This window comes from Muntiacus reevesi, chromosome 2 (assembly GCF_963930625.1).
Source record: "Muntiacus reevesi chromosome 2, mMunRee1.1, whole genome shotgun sequence".
Lineage (NCBI taxonomy): Eukaryota > Metazoa > Chordata > Mammalia > Artiodactyla > Cervidae > Muntiacus > Muntiacus reevesi.
The window spans coordinates 135987263-136009383 of NC_089250.1; the positions used below are offsets into that span (position 1 = coordinate 135987263).

General features: G+C 40.3%; 1 protein-coding gene across 1 annotated transcript in view; it reads left to right on the plus strand.

The window, feature by feature from the left end:
• Positions 1-20030: 20030 nt before the first annotated feature.
• The window catches only part of TNKS2 (tankyrase 2), a 63507-nt gene continuing 61416 nt past the window's right edge, over positions 20031-22121 (plus strand). Inside the window, exon 1 of the mRNA XM_065922907.1 lies at positions 20031-20513. Within this exon, the coding sequence (XP_065778979.1) occupies positions 20315-20513 (199 nt within the window). The 5' untranslated portion in view covers positions 20031-20314. The remainder of the gene's footprint in view (positions 20514-22121) is intronic.

The following is a 22121-nucleotide window of genomic DNA, read 5'->3' on the forward strand; positions in this document are numbered from 1 at the left end:
AGTCTTCTCAAAGATCCAACTATTTTTTAATGTGATTCATTTATGATAAAATAACTTTTACTTCTAGGCTTACCAGTGGCCCATGCTTTTTCTAATTCAGGACAATACTTGTCAGCACCCCATCTAAACTCTATATTGTCATACCCCATGGTCACGTCCCTGTTCTCATCTTGTTCATTTTTGACATAGCAGATAGTTCTCAAAATATTTTTTTTCCCTACTTCCTTATCTATATCTCTCCAATTTCACTTGCTGTTTTTTTCCCTCTTCAAGGCTGCCTGGGGCTGCTGGCCTCTCATCCCTTCATCTGTGTGCTTTCTCGGTGAGTGGTTTCGGTCCATCATGTGCTGCTGACTCACGAATCTGTATCTGCAGTCCTACCTCTCTCTGGAGCCCTGGTCTTTTACAAACAACTGCGCACTTGGTATCTCTCCTCAGATATCAGATACCTATATCACATCTAACATACCCATATATCTCTTGACGTAGTCTCCCAACTTAGGGCTATGCTGTCCCCATCTTAAGAAACGCCAGAATTCACAGAGTTGCTGAAATTCCAAGCTTGATTCAGAAGATCTAACTTTTTGCTCTGTTGGTTTTCTCTGTTGTGCAATAGTTATATATTTAATTATTTCTGCTCTTATCTTTATTTATTCTTCTACTTTTGTAGGTTTGTTTTGCTGTGTTTTTCTAATTTTTCAAGATAAATATTTAGATTGTTCATTTTCAGTCTTTCTTTTCTGATTATGCATTTAAAATTATATATTTCCCTATAAGCACAGTTTTAGTAGTAGCCACGGGTAGTAACATGTAATATTTTCATTATCAGTCAATTCAAAATACTTGCTAGTTTCCATTATGATTTTTATTTGATCCATGATTTATTTAGAATTATATTGTTTAATTTCTTAAAGTAGGGTTTTCTCTAGTTAACAGTTTCTTATTTCTAATTTAATTCACTATGGTCAAAGAAAACACTCTGTTTTATTTCAAATCTTTGAAATTTTTATAAAGTATGTTTATAATCCAGCATATGGTCAGTTTTGATAAATGTTCCAAATGCATTTGAAATGAATGTGTGTTATGTTGTCATGTGTAATGTTCTATGTATGTTAGCTGTGTTGTTAATCACGTTATATACGTACTGATATTGTGTCTGCTTGTTCTAACCAATATTGAGAGATCCCTGTTAAGGTGTTTCACTGTGACTATGGATTTTGCTGTTTTGCATTTTAGTTCTGTCAAATTTTTGCTTCAGATAATTTGAAGCCATCTTATTCGGTATACATAAATCTAAAATTGTATTTTCCTGAAGGATTCACCTTTTTAAAATTAACTGTTTCTCTTTATTCCTAGTAAAGTTTCTTGCTGTAATGTATTCTTGTCTGATATTGATATAGTTACATCAGTTTTCTTTTCATTAATTATTTTTAATTCTTTTAATTTCACATTTTCTGTGTTCTTATATCAAGGTGTATTTCTTTTAAGCAGCATATAATTGGATTTTGCTTCTTATCCAATATGACAATCTTTTCACTGGAACCTTTAGTTCATTTATATTTAATGTAATTCAATATACTCTTCATAATTAATACATAATATAATGATGTCTTCTATTTTATAACTTGTTTTACATCACACCCAGATGGTTTTTATCTTTCATTTCTTATTTTCTTTTGGTTTAGTCAAATAATGCTATATTATTTTTATTATTAAATAATACTATATTTTCCATCTATTAGTTATTTATATTTTTAAGCTAATCTTTTAGTTTCCTAGGGCTGCTATAATAAAGTACTACAATCTAGATGGCTTAAAACAACAAAAATGTATTCTGTCATCGTTCTGGAGTCTAGCAGTCTAAAAATCAAGGTGCCAGAAGGGTTGATTCTTTCTGAGGGCTCTGAGGGAGAACTATTCCATGCCTCTCTAGATTCTGGTGATAGCCAGCAATCTTTGGCATTCCTTGGTTTGTAGATATATCATTCCAATCTCTACCTACATCTTCATATGACATTCTTCTCATGGCTCTGGGTCTTCACATGACTGTTTTCTTACAAGGATACTATATTAGAACATGATTCTACCAACTCCAGTATGACCTTATCTCTATTTCACTCATAGTTCTCCAATGACCCTATTTCCAAATAAGATCACATTCTGAGTATCTGGGGTGAGCATTTCAACATATCTTTTTGGAGAAACACAGTTTAGCCCACAACACAGCCTAAAATTGATTATTACTTTTATTATTTCCCTGACAATGCTAAGAATTTAGAACACTTTAACTCAATTTACCATTTCCTGTCTGTTGTATTATTGTTACCATGGATTTAATTCCACATATTTTCAACTGCAAAGAACATTGCTATTGTTTTATACACTCATAATCCATTCACATTTATCCATATACTTAGCTTTTTCACTGCCTTTCACTCTTTTCTTGCATTTTCTTTTTCATCTTGGAGCATTTGCTTTTTCCCTTAGTCTAATGGAACTATAGTTATATATGTTTTAGACCTATGTGCTATGTCCTATTTATTACTGGTAAAATTATCCTTATCTCTTTTTTTAAAAATATTTTTAATTTATTTGGCTGCACCAGAGCAAGACCTTTAGTTGCAACATGTGGGATCTAGTTTCCTGACCAGGGATTGAACCCAGCCCCTGCCTTGGGAGCATGGACTTTTAGCCCCTGGACCACCAGAGAAGTCCCCTGTACTTTTCTTAATCTAGTTCTTCCTTCTTTTCTCTATTTTTATGACTATATTTATCAATATTATATTAAAATTTTTTACCAGTATCTATAATTCTGACTCACCTGTCTGGTCCTGTCTGATTTTCCCCTTATGTTTTTAGTTCAGTTCAGTTCAGTCGCTCAGTTGTGTCCGACTCTTTGCGACACCATGAATCGCAGCATGCCAGGCCTCCCTGTCCATCACCAACTCCCGAAGCTTACTCAAACCCATGTCCATTGAGTTGGTGATGCCATCCAACCAATCTCATACTCTGTCATCCCCTTCTCCTCCTGCCCCCAATCCCTCTCAGCATCAGGGTCTTTTCCAATAAGTCAACTCTTCGCAAGAGGTGGCCAAAGTACTGGAGTGTCAGCTTCAGCATCAGTCCTTCCAATGAACACCCAGGACTGATCTCCTTTAGGATGGACTGGTTGGATCTCCTTGCAATCCAAGGGACTCTCAAGAGTCTTCTCCAACACCATAGTTCAAAAGTATCTTTTTCAGCACTCAGCTTTCTTCACAATCCAACTCTCACATCCATATATGACCACTGGAAAAACCATCGCCTTGACCAGACGGACCTTTTTTGGCAAAGTAATGTCTCTGGTTTTTAATATGCTGTCTAGGTTGGTCATAACTTTCCTTCTAAGGAGTAAGTGTCTTTTAATTTCATGGCTGTAGTCATCATCTGCAGTGATTTTGGCGCCCAAAAAAATAAAGTCTGACACTGCTTCCACTGTTTCCCCATCTATTTCCCATGAAGTGATGGGACCAGATACCATGATCTTAGTTTTCTGAATGTTGAGCTTTAAGCCAACTTTTTCACTCTCCTCCTTCATTTTCATCAAGAGGCTTTTGAGTTCCTCTTCACTTTCTGCCCTAAGGATGGTGTCATCTGCATATCTGAGGTTATTGATATTTCTCCTGGCAATCTTGATTCCAGCTTGTGCTTCTTCCAGCCCAGTGTTTCTCATGAGGTACTCAGCATGTAAGTTAAATAAGCAGGGTGATAATACACAGCCATGACGTATTCCTTTTCCTATTTGGAACCAGTCTGTTATTCCATGTCCAGTTTTAACTGTTGCTTCCTGACCTGCATACAGGTTTCTCGAGAGGCAGGTCAGGTGTTCTAGTATTCCCATCTCCTTCAGAATTTTCCACAGTTTATTGTGATCCACATAGTCGAAGGCTTTGGCATAGTCAATAAAGCAGAAATAGATGTTTTTCTGGAACTTTCTTGCTTTTTCAATGATCCAGTGGATGTTTTGGTTATTGTGTCCTATTTTGTGTGTGTGTGTATGTAATAAAGTTTTATTAAAGTATAAAGGAGATAGAGAAAGCTTCTGACATAGACATCAGAAGGGGGCAGAAAGAGTACCCCTGTGTCCTATTTCTTGGCATGCCTAATACTTGTAGTTGATGGTCAGACATTGTGTTGAGAAGTTGTAGAAATTCTGGATGATGAGGAACTCTCTAGAGAGTTCACAATTTCCTCTGCTAGGCAGGCTGAGTTAGGACTGATCACCTTAATCCAATCACATGGTAGCATGTTAATTCACTTCAGTTGTGTCTGACTCTTTGTGACCCTATGGACTGTAGCCTGCCAGTCCATAGATTCTCTGTCCATGAGATTCTCCAGGCTGAAGTGGGTTGCCATGCCCTTCTCCAGGGGATCTTCCCAACCCAGGGATTGAACCCACATATCTTGTGTCTCCTGCATTGGCAGGCAGGTTCTTTACCACTAGCACCAGATGATGCTGCAGTTTTACTAAAGCTCTTCCTTCATCACTCCCACCTTAGGGCACAGCCTGTTGTTGTTCAGTCGCTCATTCCTGTCCTACTCTGTGATCCCACAGACTGCAGCACACCAGACTTCCCTGTCCTTCACCATCTCCTGGACCTTGCTCAGATTCATGTCCGTTGAGTCACTGATGCCATCCAACCACCTCATCCTCTGTCTCCCCCTGTTCCTCCTGCCCTCAAACTGATGCCCAGCATCAGTGTCTTTTCCAATGAGTTGGTTATTAGCATTAGGTGACCAAAGTATTGGAGCTTCAGCTTCAATATCAGTCCTTCTATTTCCATTCAGCATTGAATTCCAAACCAAATTGCCATTAAAATTTCATTGACTGGTTTGACCTCCTTGCTGTCCAAGAGACTCTCAGGAGTCTTCTCCAGCACCACAGCTTGAGAGCATCAATTCTTCAGTGCCCAGCCTTCTTTATGATCCAGCTCTCACATGTATACATACTGGAAAAACCATAGCTTTGACATATGGACCTTTGTCAGCAAAGTGACGTCTCTGCTTTTTAATATGCTGTCTAGGTTTGTCATAGCTTTTCTTCTAAGGAGCATCTTTTAATTTCATGGCTGCAGTGACCATCCACATTGATTTTGGAGCCCAAGAAAATAAAATCTGCCGCTGTTTCCATTTTTCCCCATCTATTTGCCATGAAGTGATGAGACCGAAAGCCATGATCTTCAGTTTTTGAATGTTGAGTTTTAAGCCAGCTTTTTTAAAATTCTTCTCTTTCACCTCCATCAAGAGGCTCTTCAGTTCCTCCTTGCTTTCTGCCATTAAAGTGGTATCACCCACATATCTGAGGTTGATGATATTTCTCCTGGCAATCTTGACTCTAGCTTGTGATTCATCCAGCCCAGCATTTCACATGATGTACTCTGCATAAAAGTAAAATAAGCAGGGTGACAATATATGGCCTTGAGGTACTCCTTTTCCAATTTTGGGCCAGTCTGTTGTTCCATGTCTGGTTCTAACTGTTGCTTCTTGACCTACATACAGTTTTCTCTCAGGAGGCAGGTCAGGTGGTCTGGTATTCTCATCTCTTTAAGAATTTTCCATATTTTGTCATGATCCACAGAGTCAAAGGATTTAGCATAGACAATGAAGTAGGACATGTTTTTCTGAAATTCCCTAGCTTTTTCTGTGAGCCAGTGATGCTGGCAATTTGATCTCTGGTTCCTCTGCTTTTCCTAAATCCATCTTGTACATCTGGAAGTTCGTTCACATACTATTGAAACCTAGCTTGAAGGATTTTGAGCATTACCTTGCTAGCATGTGAAATATATATATCAAGAATGTGCCCTCATCTTCTCCTGTGAGAACACTAAAATCACAATGATTGCTGAACAATCATCGACAGGAGGATGTTGGAACCCACCAAAAAAAGATACCCCAGGTCCAAGGACAAAAAAGTCACAACGAGATGGTAGGGGAGCCACAATCACGTTAAAATCAAACCCCAAACTCGCCAGAGACTTTTGGAGAGCACAAACAAAACCATGGGCACACCGGGACCCAGGGGAAAGGAGCAGGACGCCCACAGGAGACTGAGCCAGAGCTGCCTGAGTGTTTTAGAGTCTCCTGCAGAGGCATGGGTCAGTAGCGGCCTGCTGCTGGGACAGGGGCGCTGGCAGCGGCAGTCCCGGGAGGCACAGCGTGTGGCATGAGACCTCTTGGAGGAAGTTGCCATTAGCCCCACCATGGGGCCTGTAGACCTAACATAAAGCCGCTGGGCAAGTGACTCACAAATTGGAGGGTAATTATACCAAAGAAGTTCTCACACTGTTGGGAAGGTTCTAGGCCCCACATCAGACTTCTCAACCCGGGGATCCGGCAAAGGGACCGGGAATCCCCAGGGAATCTGACTTGGAAGATTGGCGGAATTTGATTACAGAACTTCCAAGGACTGGGGGAAACATGGCCATCCATCAGAGCTCCCTCTAAAAGCTTGGGTAGTTCCCCAGGGCCCCTCCTCCATGACTTGAACTCTAATCCTTGACTACTGAGTAGCCTAGGGCAGTCAGAAACTCCACTCTGCTTTTCAGAAACCTTCTGCCCAACTTTTTAGCCTCCTATACTTCACAGCTTCAGAATTCAACAAAATTCTTAAAAAAAAAAAAACAAAAAAAAAACACATGACCAGTTAGATTCAGTTTTCTGCCCTTTCCAGCTCTAACTTGTTTCTCTAGATGCACAGGATTACCAAATGCTCTGATGGTTGGTTTCTCAGCCTTCCAGCAGCTATTCTTTGCCCAAGACTTTTATTGCACATTCAGCCACATACCCTGAGCCCAGAATTGTGAAATATCCCTTGGAAAAACATATCTGCACAATATCAGTTCAACTCTCCATAGTTTTTCCCTCTCCAGAATCTTGACCTCTCAAGTTCTAAGATGGCTTAGCAGCTTTCCCAATACCCATAAAAAGATTTTATTGGTTGTTGCTGTTTTGTCCAACTTCTCTCTAGGTGTTCTAGAAGAATGCATTTTTTTGATGTATGGCAAAAACCATCACAATATTGTAAAGTAATTATCCTTCAATTAAAATTAATTTTTGAAAAATGAAATGTAAGCAAAATTGGACAAAAAATTGAAAAAATTGAACAAAAAAGCAAGCAATTCTACCAATAGAAATTCTATGAAATAAATTACAGTAAAATTATGCCATAAAAAGAAAGAAAGCACACTTTCTGTCAAAGTTACTCTATCATGCTAAAAGTAGAAGCTCCAACCATAGAGTTCAAGAGCTTCCCCTTCAGTGAAGCTACTGATTATGCTTTAGAAAGTTAGATTGCTCAATAAGAGAGTTTTTCTCTCTCTTTTTTAAATCAGGTATATGATGGTCTCTAAATATTAACTATATAGTAATTAGTTTGTCCTTTGGCAAAATGTGAATTTAAATTAATTAAGGGAAATTTCCATTGGACTATTTTCTCAAGAAACGAGTAAGAAAAATATACAAGCAACTCCTGAAGCTCAATTCCAGAAAAATAAACGACCCAATCAAAAAATGGGCCAAAGAACTAAACAGACATTTCTCCAAAGAAGACATACAGATGGCTAACAAACACATGAAAAGATGCTCAACATCACTCATCATCAGAGAAATGCAAATCAAAACCACAATGAGGTACCATTACACGCCAGTCAGGATGGCTGCTATCCAAAAGTCTACAAGCAATAAATGCTGGAGAGGGTGTGGAGAAAAGGGAACCCTCTTACACTGTTGGTGGGAATGCAAACTAGTACAGCCACTATGGAAAACAGTGTGGAGATTTCTTAAAAAACTGGAAATAGAACTGCCATATGACCCAGCAATACCACTTCTGGGCATACACACTGAGGAAACCAGATCTGAAAGAGACACGTGCACCCCAATGTTCATCGCAGCACTGTTTATAATAGCCAGGACATGGAAGCAACCTAGATGCCCATCAGCAGATGAATGGATAAGGAAGCTGTGGTACATATACACCATGGAATATTACTCAGCCGTTAAAAAGAATTCATTTGAATCAGTTCTAATGAGATGGATGAAACTGGAGCCCATTATACAGAGTGAAGTAAGTCAGAAAGATAAAGAACATTACAGTATACTAACACATATATACGGAATTTAGATAGATGGTGGCGATAACCCTATATGCAAAACAGAAAAAGAGACACAGAAATACAGAACAGACTTTTGAACTCTGGGGGAGAACGTGAGGGTGGGATGTTTTGAAAGAACAGCATGTATATTATCTATGGTGAAACGGACCACCAGCCCAGGTGGGATACATGAGTCAGGTGCTCGGGCCTGGTGCACTGGGAGGACCCTGAGGAGTCGGGTGGGGAGGGAGGTGGGAGGGGGGATCGGGATGGGGAATACATGTAACTATATGGCTGATTCATGTCAATGTATGACAAAACCCACTGAAATGTTGTAAAGTGATTGGCCTCCAACTAATAAAATAATATTAAAAAAAAAAAAAAAAAAAAAAAAAAACGAGTAAGAAAAATAAATATACAAAATAAAAAACAAACATGTAATTAAAAAAGGACATTGAAAGCAAACTTTATTCAAGATTGAAGCAAAAAGAGAATTTGGCAAGGTTTTCATGGAAATGGAAAATAAAATTATACAGTTGGTACTCAATCAGTGTTAAAAAAGAAAGCAAAATGTTAATTTTATTTCATTTATTTATATTGGTATAAATAAACTAAAAAATTTCTAAAACAAAAATAGAATACTTTCAAAAGTGTTATACCTTAGTAAACTATTAACAGAGGTTTCTCTTTTTAACCTCAGGGATATAGAATTGAATTAATATTAATTTCATGGCCAGTTATCATTATCCATCTAAGTTAAGCCTAATCAACATTTTTAATGTATTCATTGTCTTTTTCCCTTATTTCTGTCCCCAGTCTCCAATTCTATTTTCTTTCTACATCATAAGCTCTGTCCCTTATGTATTAATATAATGTATGACCTTATGGTCTACTTTTCATACATGTATTGTCCTTGAAAATATGTGGTATTATTTTGTATATTTCTTAATTTACAAACACGAAACTATGCTATCAACTGCATTCTTTCAGTTTTTGTACAATCTTGTTTATGAGGTCTATCCATATTGCTCTATGAAAATTCAGTTCATTTGTTCTGGTCATCACATCATATTCAATCATATGCTTATATATTTTCCTTATCCATTCCTTTATGAAGGACATGTAAGTTGCCTCCAGCTCTTGGCTACCATGAGCAACTGCAGAGAACATTCTGAGCACGTCTATCTGTGCATTAGGTAAAACTCCTGAAAGGAATTGCTTCATCAGAGCATATACACATATTTAACTTTATTGAATATTGACAGTCTGCTCTCCAGAGCAGCAGCCTTGTACCATTCCACCATAAACAGTTTCCTAGTATTTCTAACTGCTCCTAATATTATCTGATGATCTAATGAGTATACATCAATCTCTCATCTTAATTCACATCATAAATGTAAGTCTTTCCCCCAATCATTAATCAAGAAAAGATATTTTAATTAGAATTCCAGAATTTTTGAGGAAACAAACATTTTCATAGCTTGCCAGCTTCCTCTGTCCATGGGATTCTCCAGGCATGAATACTAGAGTGGGTTGCCATGCCCTCCTCCAGGGGATCTTCTCAACCCAAGGATTGAACCCACGTCTCCTGAGGCTCTTGCATTGGCAAGTGGGTTCTTTATCACTAGTGCCACCTGAGAAGCCCCAATATACATGTAGAAAAATTAATTCCACATATAGAAAAATCAGTTTTATAAGAGAAGATGAAAGAGGAGGAAAGTTAACCTATAAAATATGAAACTATACTACACAGTTACAATAATAAAAACAGCTGTTTCTATTACAGGAATAGACCATAGAAAGAGAACTGAAATTAAAAAATAGACCATGGATATATGGGAATTTTGAAAATAATAATAACAAGAATATATGGAAGACAATATTGTCACAATTCTTCCTTCATTTTGGCCCCTGTCATAGTTTCACTGGGTTTCCCTTGTAGCTCAGTCAGCAAAGAATCTGCCTGCAGTGCAGGAGACCCAGGGTTCGATTCCTGGATTGGGAAGATCCCTTGGAGAAGGAAATGGCAACCCAATCCAGTATCCTTGCCTGGAGAATCTCATGGACAGAGGAGCCTGGTGGGCTGCAGTCCATGGGGTCGCAAAGAGTCAGGCACGACTGAGCGACTAGCACTTACTTACTTACTTATTTATAGCTTCACTGGGGCTTCCCAGATGGCTCAGTGGTAAAGACTCTGCCTGCCAGTGCAGGAGCTTCAGGAGATGTGGGTTCGATCCCTGGGTCAGGAAGATCCCCTGGAGGAGGAAATAACAAACCACTCCAGTATTCTTGCCTGGGAAATCCTACAGAGGAACCTGGCAGGCTACAGTCCATGGGGTCACAGAGTCAGACATAAACTGAGTGACTAACACTTTCACTTTCTTTCAGTACAGTCCATGGGGTCACAGAATCAGACATAACTGAGTGACTAACACTTTCACTTTCTTTCACTAATTTGGCCATAGGACTTGCTTTGGTCAAAGGAATGTGAGTGAATACGATATGAGTAGAGGCTTTACATGTGATTCATGGCTTGGCTTCTCTTGTATAGCTGCCATCTGCCATGAAACACACACACACAGATGATACACATATCACAGAAAGAGCTAACACAAATAGTAATAACCAATACTTACTATAGACTTTTTATTTACCAGGTACTGTCCTAAGTGCTTTAGTTGTAACAACACAATTACTTACTTACCCCAGTCACTTCATGAAGTAAGTGCTATTAATTATCATCATTTTACAGAAGAGGCAACTGAAACATAGAACTTGCATTAGATTATAGAATGAAATCGGAATTCTAGGTAGTACCACAATACAATGGGGGAAATGGATTATTTAATACATGCTGTTGGGAAAATAGTTTATCCTATTAATTTTAATAATAATTTCACATCAATTTTTAAAAAGGTAAATTTGATATCAATCAAAGGCCTAAGTGTGAAATGCTAAGAGAATGAAGAAGTATATCTCTGATCTTTGAGAGTGGAAAAACTTGTTTAAAAAGGCTCGAAAAGCACAAATCTTAAGGTAAAAATGAAAGGATCTGACTACACTAAAATAAAGGATTTTTTAACATAAGAAAACCATAGAAAAAGTTAAATACCCAGGGATCCCATTTGCAGAAGATACCTGTAATGTCAACAACAACAAGGTTTTACCAACTAGGCCAGTGGTCAGCAAGCTTTTCCTGTAAAAACCCAGATACTGAATATTTTAGGTCTTGGGCATCAGACTGTTGCAACTACTCAATTCTGTTATAGTCAGACAATCCCATGGACAGAGGAGCCTGGCAGGCTACAGTCATAGGGTCGCAACGAGTCGGACATGAATGAAACAAGTTAGCACGCACTCACACACAAAGGCAAACATAGACAAGCCATAAATGAGTGGGCATGACTGTGCCCCAGTAAAAACAGAACAAGTCCCATATGATATCAGCAGTGCGAGAGGATTCTGGTTTCTGGTTTCTCCATACCATCCCCACATCTGACTTCCTACTTTTGTCATTCTGATCGATACAAAGTGGTAAGTCTGTTGTTTTAAATTTTCTAATAACCACATTTTTAAAAGTAAAATAGAAACTGGGTAAATTAATTTTAAAGATAAATATTCTTTACCCTAATATATCAAAATATTTTCATTTTAACATGTAATATTAATGAGATATATTTATGCATATGTATTTTAGATCTATGACACATCTCAATTCAAACTAGCTAAGGGCAACCTTAGAAGAAACTCAATGGAAAGTCAGAATTACTAATTTCTATTACCCTGGATCCCTGAATGACCACGTGGGAATAAAAACCTTCCCTCCATACAGTCCATGTGTATTAGTCACTCAGTTGTGTCCGACTCTTTGCAACCCCATGAACTGTAGCCCACTAAGGCTTCTCCGTCCATGGAATTCTCCAGGCAAGAATACTGGAGTGGATCGCCATTCCTTTCTCCACCATACAGCCTAATCATATAGAATTTATGTGTGTAAGAAATAAATTTCTATTAAGCCACTGAAATTTTGGTTGTTTTGTATTACTGATGAATACAGAAATTAGAACCTGGAAGTTGGGTGCTGTAAAAGAAAATCTAAATTGTATGGCATTGGCTTAAACGTGGAGAGGTAGTGAGGAAAATACTATGATTCTGGGGGAGTGGATATCCCATTCATGCAATGGTGGGATCCCCGGTGGCTCAGACGGTAAAGAATCTGCCTGCCATGCAGGAGACCTGGGTTTGAACCCTACGTCGGGAAGATCCCCTGGAGAAAGGAATATCTACCCATTCCAGTATTCTGGCGTGGATAATTCCATGGACAGGGGAGCCTGGTGGGTTACAGTCCATGGGGTTGCAAAGAGTGGGACACAACTGAGCAACTAACACACACACACAAAAGCAATGGCAAAATATTTGGTAAACTATTGTCTGAGATAACTTAAAAGACAAACCAGGTGTCTATGAGTCCATAGCTTAGGGGGAGACATTGGGAAAACAAAAAGTTAACTGAATGTTACAGTTCTTACTGATTATATTTAGCGAGTTATTAGAAAACAAAATGATCTCAGGTAAAAATTAGCTAATTTCAAGCAGAAATAAAAAGAACCCAGAACATGGGGCCTAGGAGGGTTACAAAAGCTAGACAGAAGGAAATAGGATTGAGAAAACTCTTATGGAACCAAGATAAGACTTGGCCAGGTAGCAGAGAATAAATTAAGATATTGGCTCTCCTTCTCAAGCCTATGGCCTTAACGTAGCTATAATTATATTAACAGAAAGAGGCATGGCATCAAGGAAGCAAAAATTAAATTAAGATTGAGAATTACATCTGTGAAAGAATTTAGCTGTGGTTACAGGCCCAAGGAATTGACTAGAAGCAAACTGACCAGAAACCTATAATGTTTTGGAAGGAATTATTTGTCTAGAACCAAAAACAGAGTTAAAAATAGAATCTACTAAAAATGCATTGAAGGAGCTTCCCAGATGGCTCAGTGGCTAAGAATCTGCCTACCAAGCAAGAGACATGGGTTCAATCCCTGGGTCAGGAAGATCCCCTGGAGAAGGAAATGGCAACCCACTCCAGTATTCTTGCCTGAGGTCACAAAAGAGCCAGACACTTAGCAAATAAAAAGCAACAGCAAAAAAGCGTTGACTCTTCTAGTCTTCAACCTTACAGTCTTCAAGTTTACATAGCTGCACGCAGGCTGAGAAAACTATGTAGTCCCCAAGAAAAGTTTACTCCTCAACTGCCTCTTCAACTACAGCCATGAAGGAGGTTTGTGTCTGTGTATCCTCATCTTTTCTTGTAAGGACTTAAGTGATTGTATTTAGGACCTATCCTAATCCAATATGATCTCAACTTAATCACATCAGCAAAGACCCTATTTCCAAATTAGGTCACATTCTGAGGTTGAGATTGGACATGAGTTTAGAGGGGACAATATCAGTATAGTCTGTCATCTGGTTCCCCCTGAACTTATATCCACCCATGTACAAAATACAGTTACCCATCCCACAGTCCCCCAAAGTCTTAACTCATTGCAACATTAAATCTAAATCCAAAATATTGGATCTCACAATGATTCCAAATCATGTCATATAAATCAGATATGGATGACACTCTGGGTATGGTCCATCATGGGACAAAATCCTTTTCTGTCCACAGACCCATGAAACTAGAAAACAAATTGTCTGCTTTCAAAATACAATGATGGAACAGTCATGGGGTAAAAATTCCCATTCCTAAACTAGGGGAAAAAAAAAACACATTAGGAGTACACAGATTACCTTTCTAAAACAGTTCACCACCCAGAAAGACAAATTCTATTAGGTTTCAAGAATTTTAAGAATAATCCTCTGTGGCTTGATGTTCTGTTCTCTCAGTCCTCTTAGGTGGTAGCCCCACCCTTTCTTGCCTCTGCATTCACAGTTCTGCTCTCAGAGGCATTCTTCCTTCATTCATCCTGTCTCTGTCCCCTTCTGTCCAGGTTGGCAGTGTTTCTGTTGGTGCAAAATTCTCCAAAACTTTGTCAGTCCTCCATGAGTGTCAAGAGAATCCATCAGACACAAGGGTTCCTGGATAATCTTGTCTCTCTTGCTGGTTGCTGCTGAGATGGTTGATAAGATCCATAAGTCACAGACACCTGATTGCTATAGCAAAGTGTTGTCCACTCACACCCTTGGCCCTATTCCAGAGTATGCTATCTGGGTAGACTAAGAATTTTCCAATTCATCATTTGCAGGTTCTGTTTTCCTTAACCTTTTATTTCTCAGATTTACATCTTCTCTTATTTTGCTTGCAAGCATGCTAAGTCATTTCAGTTGTGTCTGACTCTTTGTGACCCTATGAACTGTAGCCCACCAGGCTCCTCTATCCATGGGATTCTCCAGGCAAGAATAGTGAAGTGGGTTGCCATGCCCTCCTCCAGGGGATCTTCCCGACCCAGGGATCGAACTCATGTCTCCTGTATTGCAGGCAGATTCTTTACCTGCTGAGTCACCCAGGAAGTCCCTTTCTTATTTTAGTGTAAGTGAAAAGGCGAAACCAGTCTCCACTTTCTACGTGTTGCTTGGAAATCTACTCATGTTCACCTCTTTTTAAAAATTTTTTTTATTTCTTTTCTTTGTTAAAACTTTATTTATTTATTCTTGTTGGCTGTGCTGGGTCTTTGTTGCTGCACAAATTTTTCTCTAGTTGCAAGTGGGGGCTACCATTTACTTGCATGCAGACTTCTCATTGCTGTGACTTCGCTTGTTGCGGAGCACGGGCTCTAGGGCATGCAAGCTTCAGTAGTTGCAGCTCCTGGGCTCTAGAATGTAGGCTCTAGGAGTTGTGGTACACAGGCTTAGTCACCCCACGGCAGGTAGGGTCCTCTCAGACCAGGGACTGCACCCACATCTCCTGCACTGACAGGCAGACTTTTCACCACTAAGCCACCAGAGTAGCCCCAAGTTCATCTCTTATAAATTAGTTTCACTCAATAGCAGAACATAATTCAGCCAAGTTTGTTGCTGCTTTATTATAAGGATTACCTTTCCTATAGTGTTCAATAACACATTCCTCATTTACATCTGGGACTTCACCAGAACTATTCTATCATTCATGTTTCTAATAACATTCTGTTAGTGATATTTGTATGCCCTAAGAGAAGAGAAGCTTTCTCTATAGGGTTCTCTTCCTTTTGGACATTCATCAGAATTATGTTTTACTTCTTTTTCTACCAACCATCTTTCAAGGCTATCTAGGCTTTTTTTTAAGATGCACTTAAAAATTCTTCCAGCCTCCAAAAGGGTAGAAAATAAATTTCTGAGGTTTAGGCCACCCACTCTGTGGTATTTTATTATGGCAGCCCTAACAAACTAATATACCTTGTATAAGTGAAATCATATAGTCTTTGTCTTTTTGTGACCGGCCTATTTCACTTAGCATAATGTCCTCAAAGTTCATTCCTGTCATAGCATATGACAGGTTTCCTTTTTTAAAGCTGAATGCTACTGTCTTGTACATAAATACAACATTTTGCTTATCCATGCATCTGTTCATGGACATTTGGGTTGCTTCCTCCTCTTGGCTATTGTGAATATTGCTGCTGTGAACATAGGTGTGCAAATATCTGCTCAAGACCCAGATGTCAATATTTCTGTGCATAGGCCCAGAAGTAGAATTCCTGGATCACATTGTAATTCAATTTAAAACTTTTTGAGGAAATGTCATACTGTTTTCCTTAGCAGTTACACCATTTTACAGTCACACCAGCAGTGCACAAGGGTTCCAATTCTTCAGGTCCTCACCAATACTTCTTATTTTGGTTTTTGCTTTTTGGGTTTATTTGATAGTAATAATCATTATCGGCTGCATGGCAAAATCACAATGGTGTGATCACTCACCTAGAGCCAGACATCCTGGAATGCAAAATCAAGTGTGCCTTAGGAAGCATCACTACAAACAAAGCTAGTGGAGGTGAAAGAATTCCAGTGGAGCTATTTCAAATCTTAAAAGATGATGCTGTAAAATGCTGCACTCAATATGTCAGCAAATTTGGAAAACTCAGCAATGGCTACAGGACTGGAAAAGGTCAGTTTTCATTCCAATCCCTAAGAAAGGCAATGCCAAAGAATGCTCAAACTACTACACAATTGTACTCTTCTCACATGCTAGTAAAGTAATGCTCAAAATTCTCCAAGCCAGGCTTCAGCAATACATGAACTTTGAACTTCCAGATGTTCAAGCTGGTTTTAGAAAAGGCAGAGGAACCAGAAATCAAATTGCCAACAGCTGCTGTATCATCAAAAAAGCAAGAGAGTTCCAGAAAAACATCTATTTCTGCTTTATTGACTATGCCAAAGCCTTTGACTGTGCAGATCACAAGAAACTGTGGAAAATTCTGAAAAGAGATGGGAATACCAGAACACCTGACCTGCCCCTTGAGAAACCTGTATGCAGGTCAGGAAGCAACAGTTAAAACTGAACATGGAACAACAGACTGGTTCCAAATAGGAAAAGGAGTACATCAAGGCTGTATATTGTCTCCCTGCTTGTTTAACTTATATGCAGAGTACATCATGAGAAACGCTGGGCTGAATGGAGCTCAAGCTGGAATCAAGATTGCCAGGAGAAATATCAATAACTTCAGATATGCAGATGATACCATCCTTAGGGCAGAAAGTGAAGAAGAACTAAAGAGCCTCTTGATGAAAGTGAAAGAGGAGAGTGAAAAAGTTGGCTTAAAGTTCAACATTCAGAAAACTAAGATCATGGCATGTGGTCCCACCACTTCGCAGCAAATAGATGGGGAAACAGTGGTTGACTTTATGTTTTGGGGCTCCAAAATCACTGCAGATGGTGATTGCAGCCATGATATTAAAAGACGCTTACTCCTTGGAAGGAAAGTTATGACCAACCTAGACAGCATATTAAAAAGCAGAGACATTACTTTGCCAACAAAGTCAAGGTTATGGTTTTTCCACTAGTCGTGTATGGATGTGAGAGTTGGACCATAAAGAAAGCTGAGCTCTGAAGAATTGATGCTTTTGAACTGTGGTGTTGGAGAAGACTGTTGAGAGTCCCTTGGACTGCAAGGAGATCCAACCAATCCATCCTAAAGGCGATCAGTTCTGAGTGTTCATTGGAAGGACTGATGTTGAAGCTGAAACTCCAATACTTTGGCCATCTGATGCAAAGAACTGACTCATTTGGAAAGACCCTGATGCTGGGAAAGGTTGAAGGCAGGATAAGGGGATGACAGAGGATGAGGTGGCCGGATGGCATCACCGACTCAATGAACATGAGTTTGAGTAAGCTCCAGGAGTTGGTGATGGACAGGGAGGCCTGGCATGCTGCAGTCCATGGGGTCGCAGAGTCAGACACAACTGAGTGACTGAACTCAATCATCTTTATCAGGGTGTGGTAATATCTTGCTGCAGTTTTGATTTGCATTTCCTTAACAGAAATTTAGAAATTATGTATTTTTAAAAAATGACAACTAAGATTTCTTTGCAATACCACTTACATTCACTATATTGGAAAAATTTATCGGACAATGAAAGTGAAAGTCGCTCAGTCTGGTCCAACTCTTTGTGACCCCATGGACTTCACAGTCCATGGAATTCTCCAGGCCAGAATACTGGAATGGGTAGCCTTTCCCTTCTCCAGGGGATCTTCCCAACCCAGGGATACAAACTCAGGTCTCTCACATTGCAGGCAGATTCTTTACCAGGTGAGCCACAAGGGAAGCCCAAGAATACTTAAGTGGGTAGTCTATCCCTCTTCCAGTGGAATTGAACCAAGGTCTCCTGCATTGCAGGCAGATTCTTTACCAACTGAGCTATCGGGGAAGCCCAGTCCTACAATACCAAGGGCTAATGAGGACAGAGATTTTAAAAACTCTTACACTCTCCTGGCAGCCATGTACATTATAAACAATCTCTTCGGAAAACAATTTGGCTTTATTTTGTAAAGTGAACATTTGCTGCCTATGATTAAGTGACTGCTTTCCTGGGCAGTCCATTCCTACTCCTGCAGTGGTTTTCAAAGCTTTTGTCACCACTCACTTGTGTGTTCCATGATCAGTTAACTGGGAGTCATAACTAGCATTTTTGTAAACACTGAAGAGGTAAATATCATTTCATTATTCTGTGAAACTTTTGTTTCATATATGTGAGCATGTTTACTGGTTGAATACAGCAATCGCCTTTCCTATGCTATGAATAGTGGTCAAAAAGTTCAAACACTTCTCATTTTAAATACTTGCACATATGCACCAGGAGAATGTATACAAATGTTTGTAGCAGTACTTTTCACAACAAAACTTGGAAACAAATGACCAGTAGAATTGTAAGTCTGTGGTATATTCAAAAGACAACTTTATAAAACAATAATGACTGCATGAGGCTTACAAGCATCATAAGTGAAAAAAGACTTCAAAGACTGATACTTTTAGAAAGCTCAAGAATAAGTAAAGGTGAACAATATGCTGCTGAGGAATACACACATGGTGAAGGATTAATAACTACAAATTAATAATTAGAGAATAAGAAAATTAGGGAATACACTTGGCAAGTAGATGAAACATGGAAGAAAAATGATATTCAATACCATAGGTGGTGTACCAGTTCTTTAGGTGGATTCAGATACTTATCATTATGCAACATAATTTAAATCTATACTTATCGTGTGCACATATAATTATGTAATTTACACATTTATAAAATGCCCCCATCCATGTAAATCCTCTACCTTTTAGCACAATAGTGAGTTGATGTTCCCAAACGAACAAACACTGAATTTGCAAAAAAAAAAAAAAAACAGCTTAAGAAGTTGAGACAGCACGGTGCGGGCGGGGAGATGCTTGTCTGCATGCCAAGGGTCACATGTACCGGTTTAGGTAACCATTTGTTGTTCAGTTGCTAAGCCCTGTACAAATCTTTGCAGCCCCAGGACTGCAGCATGACAGGCTCCTCTGTCCTCCACTATTTCCTGGAGTTTGCGCATGTCCATTGAGTTGGTGATGCTATCTAACCATCACATCTTCTGCCGCCACCTTATCCTTTTGTTTCAATTTTTCCCAGCATCAGGGTCTTTTCCACATGTATGTGACCATAGTTTTAAAGTTTCTTGAGACCAGGGCATAGGGTAGGGAATGACCATGAACAGCTGTATCACTACCTTAGGCGTGAGAGTTAATTATGTGCTTTTCTTGCTTTCACGACAGAAAGAAAAGAAATCGCAATTCATTAAACTTTGTCAGTGATGTGTACACCCAGTATATCCCCACTTCAGCCAAGTCAGCATAATATACACTCATGATGGGTCCTTTAGCCCTAAACTATTAACTATGGAAAGAGTGATTCATCTAAGCCATACCTCTCAATCATTAATTTAAAATTGGAACAAACTTTCAGTGGTTTCCTAATTTTCTTTACATTATCTTGGGGCAGCTCATCCAAACTTCCCATCAAGCAACTCATTCATTTCTGATCAGTGGCTCACAAAAACCAAAACAGCAGTTGCGGGGAAGGGAAGAGACAGTGGCAGGGAGAAACCCCCAGGAGAAAGGGGTTGTGGAAGCTGAAAACATGGGAAATGTGCACAGTAAGAAGTCCAAAATAACATCCAAAACTGGGGGGAAACTTTCAAAGGTTCCTTTGTGTGCAATAAGGAAATTCAGATTAAGAAATCCTTTTTTTATAAAGACAATAAGCAAAACATACAACTTCAGCAAAACCCACCACAAAGATGGCGATGGGACGAAGCCCCTACTCCACCCGCGGCTAGAGGCTCTCGCCTCACATTTCCCACAAACCCCTCCGCGCGGCCCGCTGGCCGAAACCTGTCCGGCCTGCCTTCTTGCCACCGCGCAGGCGCGGCGCGACGTCACGTGCGCTCCCAGGGCTCAGCGGAGCTGGCGGGAGGGGCCTTGCCAGCTTCCGCCGCCGCGTCGCTGCTGAGCTCGAACGGCGGGTTCTCGGTGCCTCCGCGGCGGGGCAGCCGGAGGTCGCGAGGCCGATCGAGGGATGCGAGGTGGCGCGGCCATGGGACTGCGCCGAGCCCGGTGACAGCAGGGAGCCGAGCGGCCCGGGCCCTGAGCGCGTCTCCTCCGTGGGGCCTCGCCCTCCTGCTCGCGGGGCCGGGGCTCCTGCTGCCGTTGCTGGCGCTGCTGCTGGCGGCGGCGGCGGCCAGAATAATGTCAGGCCGCCGCTGCGCCGGCGGGGGCGCGGCCTGCGCGGGCGCGGCGGCCGAGGCCGTGGAGCCGGCCGCTCGCGAGCTGTTCGAGGCTTGCCGCAACGGGGACGTGGAGCGAGTTAAGAGGCTGGTGACGCCCGAAAAGGTGAACAGCCGCGACACGGCGGGCAGGAAGTCCACTCCGCTCCACTTCGCCGCAGGTAAGTGAGGCCAGCGCCGCCTTGCCTCGCCCCGGACCCCACCTGCGTACCCGGGTTCGCAGGCCCGAAACCAGACACAGTGCTCTTCTCTCCCCGGCCTTTCCCCCTGGGATTCCGGTCCCGGTTCTCTTGATGTCGTCGAATGGGAGGTGAGGAGACCCCTAGGGTTTAGGGGGTGAATGTGCCACAGTCACTGGAAGAAGTTGTTGTGGGGTTTTTTTGCTTTGTTTTGTTTCGACAATACCTGTACCCACTTCCGGTCTTACTACCCTAAAAGGCCTCTACAGGCGAGAAAGAGTAGGGGACGAAGTAGACCTTGTGATTTTTAAAGGCCAGTTATCTCCCAAACCTATCTTTTTTGCACTTTCCACTATAACTCTTAAAAATCCTTTGTGTTAACGTTCTTAAGGCTTTCGTAAAATGCAGGGATGTAATTTAGGAGGATCAGCTTAATAGTTCATTGACACATTAGCGTTAATGGGTTTACGTGGGTAGCAGTCATTGGGAAGTTTCTGGAGACTGGAACTGGAAATAGTCAAGTTTGGGAGAGCCGAGGTCTGACTTAGGCTGGGTGCGGGATGCGTGCGGGTAGTCTCTGCCAGACATAAGTTGGGGTGGAGAGTAGTATAATGCCAGCAAAGATGGTGCGGGGACTCTAGCTTGGGTCTAGATTTTAAATTGGAAGTAACCTCGCGTCATCCTGAGATTTAGATCATTTGAATTACACACATACACACTTATAATACATATTTTTATATATGTTTACTAGGTTCACCTTATGACGTGTATTAAATTTAGGAATATAAAAACTAGAGACGGGACACAGATTATTTCTGTGAAGCACTTATACTTTTCTCTTGGAAGAAGGATAGTGATTATGTCTGTCCTCAAGTGAGCCATGCGTGACTTGGAATTGGGAATAGATTCTCCTATTTAATAGGAGAATCATGTCTCTCAATAATGCTGGTTTTTCATGTCGTGTATTACATGATTATTTAAAGTATTTTTTTTTTGAAAAGCAGAAGTGAATTTTTTAAAGCACTCTGGAATGATGAGCCGAAAAATATAAGAAAGATTTCCTTGTTCACAAGCATTGCTTTTACACTTTCAGTGGGAAATGCGTTTGTCTTAACCTGTACCTGATTTAGAATGCAAATACTACTGGGAAGTATGCTTTCTCCATCAATTACAAATTTGTTGGGTTCCCATTGAGGAGCTTTTTAAGGGAGAAGGTTTTGAGGACCATTGGTGGGAGAACTAGAAACAGCCTGTGGGCAGTGGAAAGGGAAGAGAAGAATACTAAAGTCTAATCTTACGTTTAGCTAGTTTTGCCTAAAATTTTGATGATCACCGCTGTCTCTAACTTGAATTGTCCTGCTTGTCCATGTAGTCCACATTTAAGCAACTGATTTGGGAAACCGTCATAACCAACTGATACATAATCCAAAGGGTAGTGTTACTCAGATTCTGTTTGCTTGATCTGTGGGATAAAAATAACCAAAGAAGATCTTAGTTGCTACCTTTCAAGAATTTGTTGCGTTAATGAGTTCATATCTGAAAATAGTAGTATTTAGAGACTTAAGGTTATGGATTAGCTTCCTATTGACC